The sequence below is a fragment of the Myotis daubentonii genome, chromosome 7 (assembly GCF_963259705.1).
Source record: "Myotis daubentonii chromosome 7, mMyoDau2.1, whole genome shotgun sequence".
In the NCBI taxonomy this organism is placed as follows: domain Eukaryota; kingdom Metazoa; phylum Chordata; class Mammalia; order Chiroptera; family Vespertilionidae; genus Myotis; species Myotis daubentonii.
In genome coordinates this window covers 22708685-22723790 of record NC_081846.1, presented here as the reverse complement: position 1 = coordinate 22723790, position 15106 = coordinate 22708685, and the positions used below count along the sequence as shown (strand labels likewise).

Here is a 15106-nt window from a genome sequence, read left to right as displayed (position 1 = left end):
AGGCAACAGCAGGGACAAATGAAGATAAGAGAGAACCAGGTCCTTTAAATGAGCTTTAAAAAAAGCTTGGGGTATCTGAATCTTATGGTATATGAGGCAGGCTAGAAGGGAAATGAAACTGGAGAGCTAGCAGAGGCCAAATCACCTCAGGTATTGGAGGCCAGTTAGTATTGAGAATTTTAACAAAAATACAGTGAAAAACTATAAATAGTTTTAAGCAGGGAGCGACATGATCAGACTTGTATTTTGGAAAAGTCACTTTGGCTTCAGAGTAGAGAAGAGATTGGAGGAAATATGAGATTTGAAGAAAGGAGACCAGGTAGGAAGCTGTTGCTGTAACCCAGGCAAGACATTATGATGGTCTGGACCAGAATGGGGACAATACTTAGGTATAACGAAAACTCAGTAGAGAGGTTAGATATAAGATAGATTTTTAAAAATAAGTAGCTTTCAAGTGTGTCACTGTAAGAATAAATGGAAAAAAATAAATTCTATTTCCACAGTAATCACAAAGTACACATAGTCCCTGATTTATGATGAATTTATGATTTTTCAATTTTACAGTAATACAAAAGCCATAGATGATCAACAAAAACTGGTTAGACTAAGCTATGATGATCGGTAGGTTAAAGGCATTTTTTGTATGTCTTTATTGATTTCAGGGAGAGAGAGAGAAAGAAGCATCAATGATGAGAGAATCATCAATTGGCTACCTCCTACATGCCCCTCCACTGGGGATCAAGTCTGCAACCTGGCCATGTGTCCCAACCAGGAATCAAACTGTGACCTCCGGGTTCATGGATCGATACTCAACCACTGAGCCACACCAGCCGGGCTTAAAAGGCATTTTTGACTTAATGGTATTTTCAATTTACGGTGGCTTTATATCCCCATCATGAATGAAGGAACGTCTATATTCAGAACAATATTTTTAAAAGAAAAATTCCAACTTTATCTGCAAGAAATACTTTGACCTACTTCTATGCAAAAATTTCAACCAATTAGTATTGGTTGAAATCTTTGACCAGTCCTTCAGGGAAATTCTGGCAGCTGCTTCCCTTAATCTGTCCTTATGCCCCGAGGTAGGCTGTGAGTGGCCATGTGTCTACATATGGAATGATGTACCTCAAAATTGTCCCTCTAAAGGTCAGGGGGCTGGGCTGACTTCTGTCTTCTATAAAAATTGGGAGTTCCTGCTGGGGGTGATAACTCCCCCAGGCCCACCTCGCTCAACCATTCTACACCTGACTAAGCTGCAGAGACTTTGAGGAAAGCCCAGGACAGAAGTGCTGAGGCTGTGCTTTGAGGTGGGAAGCCATCAGAGCTCAAAGGAACTGTCCACAGCAGCAGCTGAAGTCAGAAATAGGCCAAGTAGAGGTAGAACAGAGCACCAAGAACACCTGTTATATTTAGCCAATCAGATTCAGTTTGAAATCAAGGCCAAGAGATCAATGTTCATAATACCATTGGGCCTGTAACATATAAGTGATGGGATGTCCATCTGCCATACTGTCACACTGACAGAGGGACAGGAAGAGATTATTATCTGCAATACTTTGACTGATGGGTCACAGTGAGCTCCATAAAAATAGATTGATCTTGTAGTTCATACACATGGATTTAAGTTACATCATTACCTGACTCTTTTGCATCCTCCCAAAGTCCGCAATCCCCAACAACTGCCATTACTTCATTGGTTTCACTTTGTCTCTTAAGATAGTTATAAGTTATACCATTAGATTCAGGACACTGTATTTCTCAAAACTTTGTCAGAATCTCTGGTCACAACCTGAAGTCAGGCTTATGACATGTAGGAAATTCTTGATCCAGGTGTGCACCTAAAGGCCATCTGCTGTGAGGATTCAGCTTTTGGCCTAGGCCCTTTAGAAAGACAATTGTCGCCCTGACCGTTTTGGCTCAGTGGATAGAGCATCAGCCTGCGGACTGAAAGGTCCCAGGTTCAATTCCGGTCAAGGGCATGTACCTTGGTTGCAGGCACATCCCCAGTGGGAGATGTGCAGGAGGCAGCTAATCAATGTTTCTCTCTCATTGATGTTTCTAACTCTCTATCCCTCTCTCTTTCTCTCTGTAAAAAATCAATAAAATAGCCCTAACTGGTTTGGCTCAGTGGATAGAGCGTCGGCCTGCGGACTGAAGGGTCCTGGGTTCGGTTCTGGCCAGGTGCATGTGCCTCGGTTGCGGGCACATCCCCAGTGGGGAGTGTGCGGAAGGCAGCTGATCTATGTTTCTCTCCCATCGATGTTTCTGGCTCTCTGTCCTTCTCCCTTCCTCTCTGTAAAAAATCAATAAAATATATTAAAAAAAAAAAAGAAAAGAAAAAAATCAATAAAATATATTTAAAAAAAGAAAGAAAGAAAGAAAGACAATTGTCAAAGATCTAGTCATTTGTGAATTCCAAGACTCCGTATCTGTTAGATCCAGCATTAATCCTGTTAGATTTAAAATTATGAAATTGCCGAGGCCGGTTTGGCTCAGTGGATGGAGCGTCGGCTTGCGGACCGAGGGGTCCCGGGTTCGATTCCGGTCGAGGGCATGTGCCTGGGTTGCGGGCACATCACCAGTGGGAGATGTGCAGGAGGCAGCTGATTGATGTTTCTCTCTCATCGATGTTTCTGGCTCTCTCTCTCTCTCCCTTCCTCTCTGTAAAGGGGTCAATGGAATATATTTAAAAAAAATAAAAATAAAAATAAAATTATGAAATTGCTAATGTGTGCCTTTTTTTAACTAAAAAACACACACAATAATTTTGTATGGTTTAATCTAACCTAAGCAGCACATGTCACAGCCAAGAATTATTTTTCTGGCCATCTGTCTAATCCTCAGTCTGCTGGGTTTTGGAACCCAGACATGTCAGCAAACAGTCACTGTCTGAGAGTGTGGTTTAAAGTCCATACACCTTAAAATCAGGTGTGCCAAATTTCTATGAACCTTAGTCCTTCAAACTTCCACCATTTCCTGCTAATCATGTCTGTGAAGAACATATTAGGGTAGCTATCATGTCCTGATTTTAGTCAAGCAGCCATAAAAGTTAGTGTGGTGAGGAACTGAGTGTGCCATTTTGGAAGCAGATCCTCCAGTCCTAGTCAAGCCTTCAGATGACTGAAGCCAGCCCTGGCTAACATCTTTATTGCAGCCTTGTGGGAGACCTTGAACAAGAACCACCTAGCTAAGCTGCCCTCAGGTTCCTGAGCCTTAGAAATAGTGTGAGAACATGTCTGTTGTTTTAGGATGCTAAGTTTTGGAGTAATTTGTTATGCAGAAATAGGTAATCAATACACTTTGGTATTGCACTTTTTTCCGAGTTGTATGACACATTCAGAAATGTGTACAGGTCAGTGAATTTTCATGAATTGAACACTCCCACATAACCAGCACTCAGATCAAGAAATAGAATATTACTACGCTGGCCGATGTGGCTCAGTTGGTTGGGCACCGTCCAAGCACCAAAAGGCCAGTTTGATTTCTGTTCAGGGCACATGCTCAGGTTGTGGGCTTGATCCCCCATAGGGGGTGTACAAGAGGCAGCTTCACTCTCACATTCATACTTTTCTCTTTCTCTCCCTCTCCCTTCTTCCTTCTCTAAAAAAGTCAATAAAAATATTTTTAAAAAGAAATAAAATATTACCAATCCCCAGCAGACCCCCTCCAGTCACTGCTTCCCTTCCCCCAAGAGTAGCTACTATCTTAACTTCTAACAATATTAATGTACTTTATATAAATGTAATCATATATATTCTTTTGTATCTATTTTCTTTTACTCATTTTATGTATGAGATTCACCCATATTTTTGTACTTATAGTTTATTCATTCTGTTTAGTTATCTGAATATACTACAATGTATTTATCCATTGCACAGAAAACTTCTGTTATATTTACCATATGTATTTCTCCCCAACATTTTGCCACATTTGCTATATTATTTTCTCTCTCTCTCTCCACATATATCATATATTAATATACTAATTCTTATTTGTTTATTTTATTTCCAAACCGTTTGGTACAATTTACAGAGAACAAAGCCCTTTACCTCTAAAATATTCAGAATGTGTATCCTACAAATAAGGATATCCTCATATATAATCAAAGTGAAATGATAAAAATCACAAAATTTGATCTTGAGACAATCTTTTTTCTAATATACAATTGATATTCAAGTTTTACCAGTTGTCCTAATAGTGCCCTTCATAGTAAGTTTTTCTCCCATCCAGGTTCCAATACAAGATCCCATCTTGCAACTCTTGTCATGTCTCTTTGATCTCTTTTTAAATCTTGAATACTCCTTCAGTTTTGCATTATCTTTTGTGAAATTGATATTTTTGGAGTCGACTCAGTTTTTATACTTATTCCATTTCTGCAGTCACATTTTTTTCAAGCGAACACTAATACATATAATTGAATTTTTTGATCAAAATATTTAGTTGCGCCCAGCTGACATGGCTCAGTGGCTGAGCATCGACTCACGAACACAAGGGGTCACGGTGATTCCCAGTCAGGGCACTTGCTGGGGTTGTGGGCTCAATCCCCAGTAGGTGGCATGCAGGAGGCAGCTGATGGATGATGTTTTTCTCTCTCATTGATGTTTCTATTTACCTATTCCTCTCCATTCCACTCTCTCTAAAAATCAATAAAAACATATTAAAAATATTTAAGTTGAGTTTAAATAGTTTGGTCAAATTTGATTTTGAAATAATTTAATAATTTAATGCAATCACAAGATCAAGCTGATTGTGCAAACTTAAACTCAGAAAGGCCTTTAGCTTTGAAACCATCAAATATGAACCTCCAAATCTAGATCATTTTCATTGCCTTTAACCTAGTCCAGGAACAAAGAACTACAAGTTTGTCAGTGGGTTATTTTCACTTAGCTACCATTCACTCTAGAACAATAACAAACAGAGACAAGATATTTATTGTCAACAGGTATGTACCAACCACCCATATCTATTTATATTGGCTGCTTCAATAGTTAGGACTCCAGTACACCAGTTCAGTTTAGTCCAACATACATTTATTGAACATCTACTATGTGCAGGCACTGTGCTAAGTTCTTGGAATATTCAGATGATTAAGACATAGTCCCTGCCCTCAAGAGTAAGTAGTAAAGTGGAAGCTATACATGTACACATATACCTATGTACCCCATACACCATACTTTATACAGAGAGAATGAAGTTTCTATGTGATATGTGGAAAAATACAAGTATACTGAGAGAGCACAAGGAGAGCAGGTCTGATATGGGGCAGGTGACATGGGACATGAGGAAAGGCTCAAAGTACACCTTAAAAGACAAGTGAAGCCCTAGCCAGTCTGGCTCAGTGGATAGAGCGTTGGTCTGCAGACTAAAAGGTCCCAGGTTCAATTCTGTTGAAGGGCACAAGCCTGGGTTGCAGGAGGCAGCCAATCAATGATTCTCTTTCCTCACTGAAGTTTCCATCTCTCTCTCCCTCTCTCTTCCTCTCTGTAATAAATAAAATACATTTTAAAAGACAAGTGAAGTGTTTTCCAAACAGAGGTTAAGGGGTATGTGTAGAGCAAGGTTGGGGAGGGCAGCATAGCTGAACAGAGAGGACAAGCTGTTTGGATTGAATGTGTTAAGGTAAAGAATAAGACAAAACATCTTAGGGCAGATCTCGGGCTTCTTAACCATATCAGGGAGCTTGGATGATGTCTTGTAGCAGGAGAGCCTTTGATTAATAATGAAATAGCAGAAAGGTCATCACATTAGTGTTTTAAAATAATGTAGCCGAAACCGGTTTGGCTCAGTGGATAGAGCGTCGGCCTGCGGACTGAGGGGTCCCAGGTTCGATTCCGGTCAAGGGCATGTACCTGGGTTGTGGGCACATCCCCAGTGGGAGATGTGCAGGAGGCAGCTGATCGATGTTTCTCTCTCATCGATGTTTCTGACTCTCTATCTCTCTCCCTTCCTCTCTGTAAAAAATCAATAAAATATATTAAAAAAAAAATAATGTAGCCATTTGCTAGGCATGAATTTTGGTGGGGGACACGAGTGTGGGTAGGAAAACTGTCTGAATGGGCCAGATGAGAGATGAAGAGAGTGTGAATTAGGGCTGTCATGGAGGTGACAGAATCAAGAAATAACTTGGACATCAAATTAGCAGCAACTGCCCTAACCGGTTTGGCTCAGTGGGTAGAGCATCAGCCTGTGGACTGAAGGATCCCAGGTTTGATTCCGGTCAAGGGCATGTACCTTGGTTGCAGGCACATCCCCAGTAGGGAATGTGCAGGAGGCAGCTGATCGATGTTTCTCTCTCATCGATGTTTCTAACTCTCTATCCCTCTCCACTCCTTTCTGTAAAAAAAAAAAAAAAATCAATAAAATATATTTTTTAAAAAAATTAGCAGCAATTAGTGATTAACTGGGTGTGGGATGAGGAAGAAGTTGGCCTTCATAGTTGGTGGTGCCGGCAAGCAAGATGGCAAATACAGAAAAAGCCTATCTGTTTAGGCGCAGCGGTGGTGGTGGTGAAGTGCACAGTGGTAAAAGGAGGTATCGTTTTTGGAATGTTGAGGAGAAGGTACCCATGGAACATTCAAATGGAGATATCTCATTGGAAGTTCTGGGAAAGGAGCTAAGATTTACAAGTCATTAACATATGAGTAGAAGCTAAGTGGGTGAACACTGAAAGTGCCCAGGCATAATACAAAGAAAAGTGAGCCAGTGACAGACCCAATTAAAAAAAAAAGCATTTAAGGGAGCAGGTGGAGCAAGTCCAAGGAGACTTTAATTCAGTGGTCGCCAACCTTTCTGACCTCACAGATCACCAGTGGTTGGCAGACCACCGGGTGGCAACCGATGCTTTAGTTGGACACTAAAAGCAAAACATGGTGATATATTGTCCTTCCATAATGGGATGAACAGTTCTTAGAATCTCTGTTCTTGATCTTTTGTACTTTTAAGGATCATTGAAATCTACTGTTTTGCAGTATCTCTTGACCAGAAAAACAATTCTGCCTAGCACTATTATTAATTAATCTCGTCTGAAAGATTTAATTTCTGCCCTCTGAAGTCCTACAGATAACCCTTCAAAGTCTGAAGGCAGCTAATATGACTCAACTCAGGTCTCTCTCCTGGCTTAAACATTCTCAATTCCTTCAACATAGTTCCCATATGACGATTTTCAGCCTTTACCTCTGGAATCTCCTCTCTTGGGAACACTGCAATTTGTCAACTTGTCCACAAATGTAGCAAGACTCCTCTGGCAGTATTCTAACCTGTGCACAGTAAACCATAGGTATCTTCCTCGCTTTGGAGACTATTATTTCCAGTAACGTAGCCTAAAATTAAATTGTTTATGAGCAGCCATATTACATTGTTGGCTATTGGAATGTATAGTTAAGTGCACTGCCCTGCTCACAATATAAACATATAACCAATTCTCCCTCCTCCAGTCTGTACTTCTACAACTGGTTTTTATTTAGCCTAATTGTAGGTTTCACATTTTTGCTCATTTTTCTTTCATATGAAAACTTTCTTCTTGTTCCTTTCATCTTGGGGCAGGAAATGGCCTGGACACCTGATACAAAATTGTAGACAAACACATAGCAACCATCAGATGAGGGTGAATGTCAAGAATGATCCCTCATGCCCTGGCTGATTTGCTCAGTGGATAAAGCATCGGCCTGCAGACTGACGGGTCTCAGGTTCTGTTTATTTTCCTTTTCTTTCCTCAGGTTCGATTCTGGTCAAGGGCATGTACCTGGCTCCTCCGTTGCAGGCTCGATCCTCGGTCTCAGCCAGGGCGTGTGCGAGAGGCAACCAAAGGATGTGTTTCTCTGTCTCTCCCCCTCTCTTCCACTCTCTTAAAGATCATTGGAAATATATTCTCAGGTGAGGATTTAAAAAAAAAAAAGGACCCTCATGGAATTCCAAACCTATGGTCAATGTTTTGATCCAACTACAGGCTTCTGTCTTCAAATTTCAAGTTTAACAAGAAAATTGATTAAAGGTGGGTGTCTTTCTGATTGGTTAATTCTCATTTTTAATTGCCTATTTATGATTAGAACTGTTTTTCCATTTTCTTCTGAGATCTCTAGATGATGAAAAGTTTCTGTTCCTTCAGTGGAAGTGGACAGAGACTCAGTTATCCCTGAGGATTTTCTCAGGCAAATGTGAAACAAATGGAAAGAAAAAATTTCTCAAAGCTTAGGGGAGATGTGGCATAGAAGCCAACCTCAAAAAGTCAGGTAGCATTGCCACATGGATCCTCCAGCTGGAGGCTGAGGAGGTGAACTCATAGAGGCCATCTGCTTAGTTCTGGGCTTTCTCCAACATTGTTCTTCCCTAAAGAGCAAAGGTTCCGTGTCCATTCTTTGTGAAGTCAAGATATTAGATTGGTTCTCGAGTGTCCATGTCCTTGAGTGTCTCTCCGCTTGTGCACTATTAATGGACAGGGGCTTCCTGTTCCAGTGTGATTGCTGGAGCCACTGCTTGGATGTGGATCCTGGCTCCACCCTTTACTAGGACTGTGGCCTCCTGGAACGTTAGACTGTCTATAAAATGCAGTGAATAACAGTGTATCTCAGGATTGTGAGGGGAAAAAATAAGTATCAACTCGTTTTAGAAAAGTGCTAAGCATATTTTATGTATTCAATTAGTGGTAGTTACTAGTCTTTAAAAAATGTTTTTATTAATTTAGAGAGGGAGAGAAACATCAATTGGCTGCCTACTGGGAATTGAGATCACAACCTGGGCATGTATCCTGACCTGGAATCGAACTGGCAACCTCCTAGTGCGTGGGATAATGCGCTACTCAACCAACTGGGCCACACAAGCCAGGCAATAGATACTATTTCTTTAGTATTACTTGGTCTGAAATCAGTTTTGATACAGGTATAGGTCCTGCTTGTTTGGTCTCCCCTGTATATATAAACCAGAGCTGAGTTATTGCATGTAGATGGGTAAGAGTGTTAAGGTTGTAGGAAACATAGTAGAAAACTACTGTTATGGAACCAAATTTGTACTGATTGGGAAGACGAGGCAACTTCTTCCTGCATACTTTATTCATATATGCTAAATCTCTCTAAACACATAACCCCATCAGGGAAAATAGCTAGGGCTGTTAGGGTAATCCCTGTTTCTTGCCTTGTTTTGCACCAGGTAAATAAACAGCCAGGAATAAGATTGGGGACAAGGTGGTAAGGGGTGAGGATGGCACAGAGCAGAGTGTAGCAAGCAGTTCACAGTGAGGCAAGCAGGTAGGCAACAGCATTTCTAGCCAATCAACATTTTATTTTTCCAATCAACACCTGCACAGATGTTACTGTCCACTTCCTCACTCTAGTAGGGGGTCCTACCACACTTGAACTACTCTTGGCCCAGCGGAGCAGGTCTCCTTTTCTTCCTGGGACAGTAAGAAGCCCCTCTTCGCAACAAGACAGAGCTCCTGCTCACTAACACAGTGCTGTACACGTGCTGTGGGATCCCTGCTCTGCTCCTGTATCTTAAAAGGCTGGGGCGAACTAGGCCAAGGGTGCAGTGGAGGTTCCACAGGCTACAGTAACCTAAGTGCTCAACTACTGGCCTGACCCACCACCCCAGGTTTAGTCTGTACCTCCCAAACAGGAGCCTCCTTAAAGTTTAGCCAGGGAGGTGGAGCTGGCAGAGTGGGGATTCAGCTGCTAAAGACAAGACACAGCAGGGAAATAAAGCAGAGAAGAGCACAGGACAGGAAAGAAAAATGATAAAGTGTCTAAACGAGCGGGACACGAGGACAGACCGGCACAGGTCCCTGAGGATAGGAGGAAAAATAAAGAGAGAGACCACTAGGGTTTAGGGCAGAGTGGAATGAGAATAGAGATGAGGCAGGGAGGCAAGTGCAGGCTGTGGGAAGAACTTCCCTAGCCCTGTTCACATCCACTAACCCAAATGTAAAATTATTTACAAACTAAAAACCAGTCCCAGGCACTGTAAGCAGGCCTGGGACAACAGGCAGGCAGGTAGGCAGAAAGTGAACTAGCTATCACCTGACAGCCAGCTTCCCCACGTACTGTCACTCCTAATAGTAGAGAAAGGAGAAAACAGTGACAGCCCCAGCCAGAAAGCCTTATTACTGTGCCTGCAATTTCTTCCATGGCTCATGGCTCTGCCATGGTCTCAGCTTCTTGGTCTGACTGTAGCAGAGAAAGGGTGTTGGGCCCTAGGGGTGGAGCATCATGGGGCTCTGGGGATGTCTCTGGCCCCAACCCCAGCTCTGCATTCAGCTGCTCCAGCTCCCCCTGATCCAGCAACTCGAAGTCCTCAGAGGCAAGTGCCTCTTCTTCCTCAGGGGCAGGCAGGGGCTGGGGAGAGTCCTGGGGAAGAGGTGGGAGCACTGGGAGGGAAGGGACTGGGTCACTTTCAGCAAGGCAAAGTAGAGGTGACAGGGTGCTCAAGGGCGTGGCGGGGTCACCACTCACTGCCTCTGGGCTCAGTGTCTCTACTGGTCCTCCAGGGGAGAGCTTTACTTCATCCGTGGGAGAGCCTGCCCCATTGAAGTGCGTGTTCACAAAGTGAAGGGGGGATGAGAGCCGAAGCAAGGTTTCCTTGGCTGCCACAACTTCCTCCTCCTCCTCCTCTTCCTCCTCCTGCTCCTCCTCCTCCGAGTCCAGGTCTTGCCTTGAGAGGACCTCAGGGGGGCCCAGCAGGTTTTCGGGAGGGGCCATCTCTGCCTCCTCTCCCTCCCCCAGCTCCCGGCTCAGGGCTTCCTCTGGCTCACTTGGCAGGCTCTGCTGGTCCAAATCTGTGCAGAAAACAAAGGGTTAGGAATGGGCCTGCTATTCTGAATGGCCATAATAGGCCAATATGTTCAAGACTGAGAACTTGGGCCCCAGCCAGTTTGGCTCAGTGGATAGAGCGTCAACTTGCGGACTAAAGGGGTCCCGGGTTTGATTCCAGCCAAGGGCATATGCCCAGTTGCGGGCTCAATCCCCAGGAGGGGGTGTGCAGGAGGCACCCGATCAATGATTCTCTCATCATTGAGGTTTCTACCTCTCTCTCCCTCTCCCTTCCTCTCTGAAATCAATTTTAAAAATATTTAAAAACAAAACAAAAAAAGAATGAGAGCTCGGGACATGGAATGCTGGGCTAGGCCTAAGGTGTTAAGGTCTTTCAGGATCTTGAGGTAGAATTAGAGGGTCAAATTTCCAAAGAAAACAGTTATGGGGCAACAATTAGAGAGCACGATCAGTATCTCACAAAAGGGAACAGGAAGATCGGGAAGGGCAAAGGATTGCCCATACCTTCAGAGACATCAGTTAGTTGTGGAGTTGTGGCCCGGGATACTGAGAAGCCGCCACTCTCCAAGATAGATGCCTCCTCATCTGACAGCTCTGAGTCTGTAATGGCCAAAGCCAGTGCTGTTTTCTTCACATCCACCTGCAGGAGAACCAGGATGAACACAAGAGACAAGGGGATAAGAGAACCAGTTTTCTAGGAGCACCCTCACACCAACTCCCACCCCTTGAGAGGTATCTGCTCTAGACCAGAGATTCCCCTCAACCTTCTACTTGATAACCCATCTCCTTTGGATCTCACCACCGGGGAGAAGCCAGCCAGTTCTGCCTCGCTTTCACTCTCTGTGTCTGCCAGTGGCTCATCACTTCCGGGGAGTGTGTTCTTCCCTTGCCGCTCTAGAGAAGCAAGAGCACCACGATACTCACCAAGCAGGGACAGTAGTGGGGGGCAAACCTGGCCAAGGGACTGGAGAATATCTAAATTCTACGGTGTTTTATGAGCCATGAGTCAAGGCCCTCCCTGTGCCCCCCGCCCCCCACCGGGTTACAGGAGCCCCTTACTCCTCTTGTCGTGTTTGTGATGCAGGGTGTCAGCTTCTGCCTTCATGCTATAGTCCAGCTGCATGAGCAGGGGCTCGAGGCGAGTGTACATCCTCTGGATCAGCTCATGATAAACCACCAGGGGCCACAGCAGGATACTCAGCACTGGAGGATAGAGCACCCACTCAGAGCTCCCTATGCTTATATCCTAAGGGCCCTTATTCAACTGGTCCATGAACAGAAAGGGCTGAAGGAAGACAAGGTCCTTTCCTGAGGCTGTATCCCCTGTCCTCCTCCCCGATGACTCCTCCACTGTTACTGATACTACAGCAGCCCTTGGGAATCTCTATAAATGGGCAACTGAGCAGAGAGAGAGCACAGTCCTCCCTGTAGGTCGGTCCAGGGAAAGATGATGAGAGGGCTTTGGGAAGGGCATGGTTAGACTCTACTCACAGACAATGTAGGAAATCATAATCCCTGGAACATAGTGTCCCAGCACAGCCAACACAGCACAGCCAGAGCAGACTCGAGCACAGAACTGTGGAGAAGAGCACAGGGTCAAAGGACTTGGGCTGAGGTATGTGCCCCACTCATTTGGGCAAGAAATCACTGCTCAGCTGGTGAGAGGAGGGGTATGTCCTCTAGGAATATGGTGATTCAGTCTAGTCAAGAGGATGCCCAAGACCACCACCTGGTCAGGAAGTCTGCATTAGTTGCCACCAAACACCTGTAATTCAAACTGGTCTGCCTTGCAGGAAAGTGTCAGAACATCAGCTTATTCCTCGAGACAAGACTGCCTCCTGTACTAGGCTACCAGCTGTGAATGTTCCTCAAGTAGACACTAGGTCTCTTCCTAAAGTGTCCAAGCACTCCTCCCCACCCCCACCCCCACCTCTTCTTCCCCACCTGCAGGGAACTGTTCTGTGACATGGGGGAGGTTACCTGAGCTGGATTCTGCCTCTTGTACTGCAGCAGCTCCTGCAGGTGAATCTGGAAGGTGAGCCAGCTCTCAGCCAGGTATCTGCACAACTCGGGCACACTCAGCAGGTGCGGCCGGGCGCCTGACCCCGCACCCTCACTGGGGAGACATGACATGACCCCTGGAGGCCTCAGACACCAGTTTCCTAAGCACTTATATCCCTCTGAGAATGTCAACGAGATCGTCAGTCTAAGGAAATGGATGACCCTACCTCCCAAAGGGAGGCTGTCCTGGTCCAGGGAAGCAAAGCCCAGAGCTCCCAACCCTGTGCCCCCAAAGGAGAAGGCACACAGACACCTGCACTGGAACCTAGAAACAAGCTAATTATCAGTCCATTCGCTACGCACTATGCTGGGGTCTGTGCCTACAGAAGCTGCAGTGCTGCCCGGCACCACGGTGACACTGGCACTTTGCAAAGCAAGACAACATGTGGGCATCTGTCTTCAAGAGGCGGCCTGCACTCACCTGTCAGAGTGTGGCTCCTCTGGGGATGATGCTATAGAGAGAGGAGGGGACAAGTTACTGAGGGGAAGGGGCTCTGGGAGGCGCTCCCCCAGGCGGCGGGTCCCAGAGACCTGCGGCCAGATGCCAACTGCAGGGAGCGTGTTGGGGTACCGTTTGTATGCGTCTCCTGTTTCAGACCTGGCCCCTTTCGAACACGGAACTACATCTTATTCATGCCCACATCCCGAGCAACTGGCACACAGCCTGGCACCTAGTTACTCCAAAAAGCCTATGAAGTAAACGCGTGAGTTACACACGCACGCACCACACACACAGAACGGTGAGGGCCAGCACGCATGTAACTCCCGTCACACAGGAGACCTCCCGATGAGATGAAGTAAGTTCGATCACCCCTGCTTGGCAAATGAGGAAACGGAGGCAAACAGAGACAGGGTGGCTTTGACGAGGCCGCACACGCGCTAAGGGGCTGCGCAGACCATGGAACCCAGGCAATCGGGCCGCAGAGACCACAATCGGGGCCACAGTCACAGGAACACCCATTCCGAGACAGGGGCCGTTCCTAACGGGGAGGGCCTGCTGCCCACCCCCCTCCCCACGGCCCCCACCCCGCAAAGCTAACTGCAGGAAGTGACACTCACCTGCCATGTCAGGGAGGAAGCGAGGCTGCCAGAGATCCAGCAGAAAGTAGGCCAAGAGCGAGACGCTGAGGAGGAAGATGGGCCGGAGGGACGACGATGACAGCAACCTTCGGGAGAGACAGGCGCCTCATTGGTGGAGGGGCGAGCGCGGCCCCCGCAGCCATCGCCAAGGGCGGGCACGGGAGCCTCCGGGCCTGACTCGGGACCCGAAGCCGGAGTCACCGGGCCACCGGGCCACCGGGCGCAGGACGGTCCTCACAAACCCGGGACGGTCCTCACAAACCCGGGACGGGTCGCGCCCCAGGGCCAGTGTCCGCCCCCGCGCGCCCGGCCCCGCCCCCTTCCTCCGCGGCCGTTACCAGAAGAGGCCGTTGAGCGCGGCCGCCGTGACCAGGCTGTGCAGCGGCTTCTCCCAGACCAGCAGCCGCTGCGCCGCCGCCAGCACCGGCTCCCAGCCGCGAAGCCGCAGCCACAGCGTCGTGGCCAGGCGTCCCACCGCTTCGGCCGCGGCCGCCTCCTCGTCCGCCTCGCTGGTGGCCTCACCCATGCCGAGGCTCAGAACCGGGCCCGGGCCTAGGCCCAGGCCCCCGCCCGCGTTACCCCCGCCACCGCCGCTCGCCATCGCCCCGCCGCAGCCGCCGCCCGAGCCCGCGAGGAGCCAGGGCTGCGCGGCCGCCGCCGCCGCCGGGGGCGCGTCAGGCGGAAGGGGGCGCACGCCGCGGAGAGCGCCGCGGAGGCAGCCGCCGGGCAGCACGTGATGGCGGAGCGGCGGGCCGGTCACGTGACGCGCCCGAACCGCCCGGATGGGGCGGCCCGCGCCTGCGCGCAGGGGCTGTCGGTGACCGGCTCCTACGCAGGTGTGCGCTCTCTCCTGGAGTCGGGACTCCGGGCCGGCGTCAGGTGGTGGCCGCCTCCTCCCGACAGAAGGACTGTGTCTCCGTGTTTCCCACCCCAGCCCCGTTCCTTCCCCCAGGGTGGCCCGGGACTCCGGTGTGATGCAGCCCGAAGGGGCAGGGAAGGGGCTCCCAGGGCCCCCGCCCCCGGTAGGCGCTGCTGCTGCCGCTCTGGCTGGGCGGCCCTCGACGGACTGGTCCACCCAGGGCCCTCCTCGAAGGGTAAACAAACCCCAGCGTGTGACAGGGCCGACCCAACAGCAGCGTCACCCACTCAGAGAAGTTGTTTCCTTCCCGTGTCGTTCTGTAAACTTCCCCGCCCCCGTGTATCCGAGC

The 15106-nt window shown here is 47.6% G+C and overlaps 1 protein-coding gene across 3 annotated transcripts; it reads right to left on the bottom strand.

The window, feature by feature from the left end:
• Positions 1–9026: 9026 nt before the first annotated feature.
• RETREG2 (reticulophagy regulator family member 2) lies at positions 9027–14768 on the bottom strand. 3 transcript variants are annotated; one of them, XM_059703223.1, is made up of 9 exons: positions 14237–14768; positions 13878–13984; positions 13240–13270; positions 12738–12873; positions 12249–12333; positions 11817–11960; positions 11557–11651; positions 11262–11397; positions 9027–10762 (listed from the first exon to the last, which is right to left on the bottom strand). In XM_059703223.1, the coding sequence occupies exons 1-9, from the start codon at positions 14497–14499 to the stop codon at positions 10119–10121; spliced, it is 1641 nt and encodes a 546-aa protein (XP_059559206.1). In that variant the 5' UTR covers positions 14500–14768; the 3' UTR covers positions 9027–10118. The 3 variants fall into 3 exon arrangements, with proteins under 3 accessions (XP_059559206.1, XP_059559207.1, XP_059559208.1); XM_059703224.1 differs by lacking the exons at positions 13240–13270; positions 14237–14768 and having other exon boundaries at positions 13878–13990; XM_059703225.1 differs by lacking the exons at positions 12738–12873; positions 13878–13984; positions 14237–14768 and having other exon boundaries at positions 13240–13268.
• Between the last annotated feature and the right edge of the window lie 338 nt (positions 14769–15106).

Excerpts from the sequence above, each read along its gene's own strand:
- RETREG2 (XM_059703223.1), bottom strand. The coding sequence starts at position 14,499 with ATGGCGAGCGGCGGTGGCGGGGGTAACGCGGGCGGGGGCCTGGGCCTA. Across the intron at positions 13,985-14,236 it reads GCGCTCAACGGCCTCTTCTG|GTTGCTGTCATCGTCGTCCC; the intron begins GTAACGGCCGCG and ends TCTCTCCCGAAG. Across the intron at positions 11,398-11,556 it reads TGGCTGGCTTCTCCCCGGTG|GTGGATGTGAAGAAAACAGC; the intron begins GTGAGATCCAAA and ends GTTCTCCTGCAG.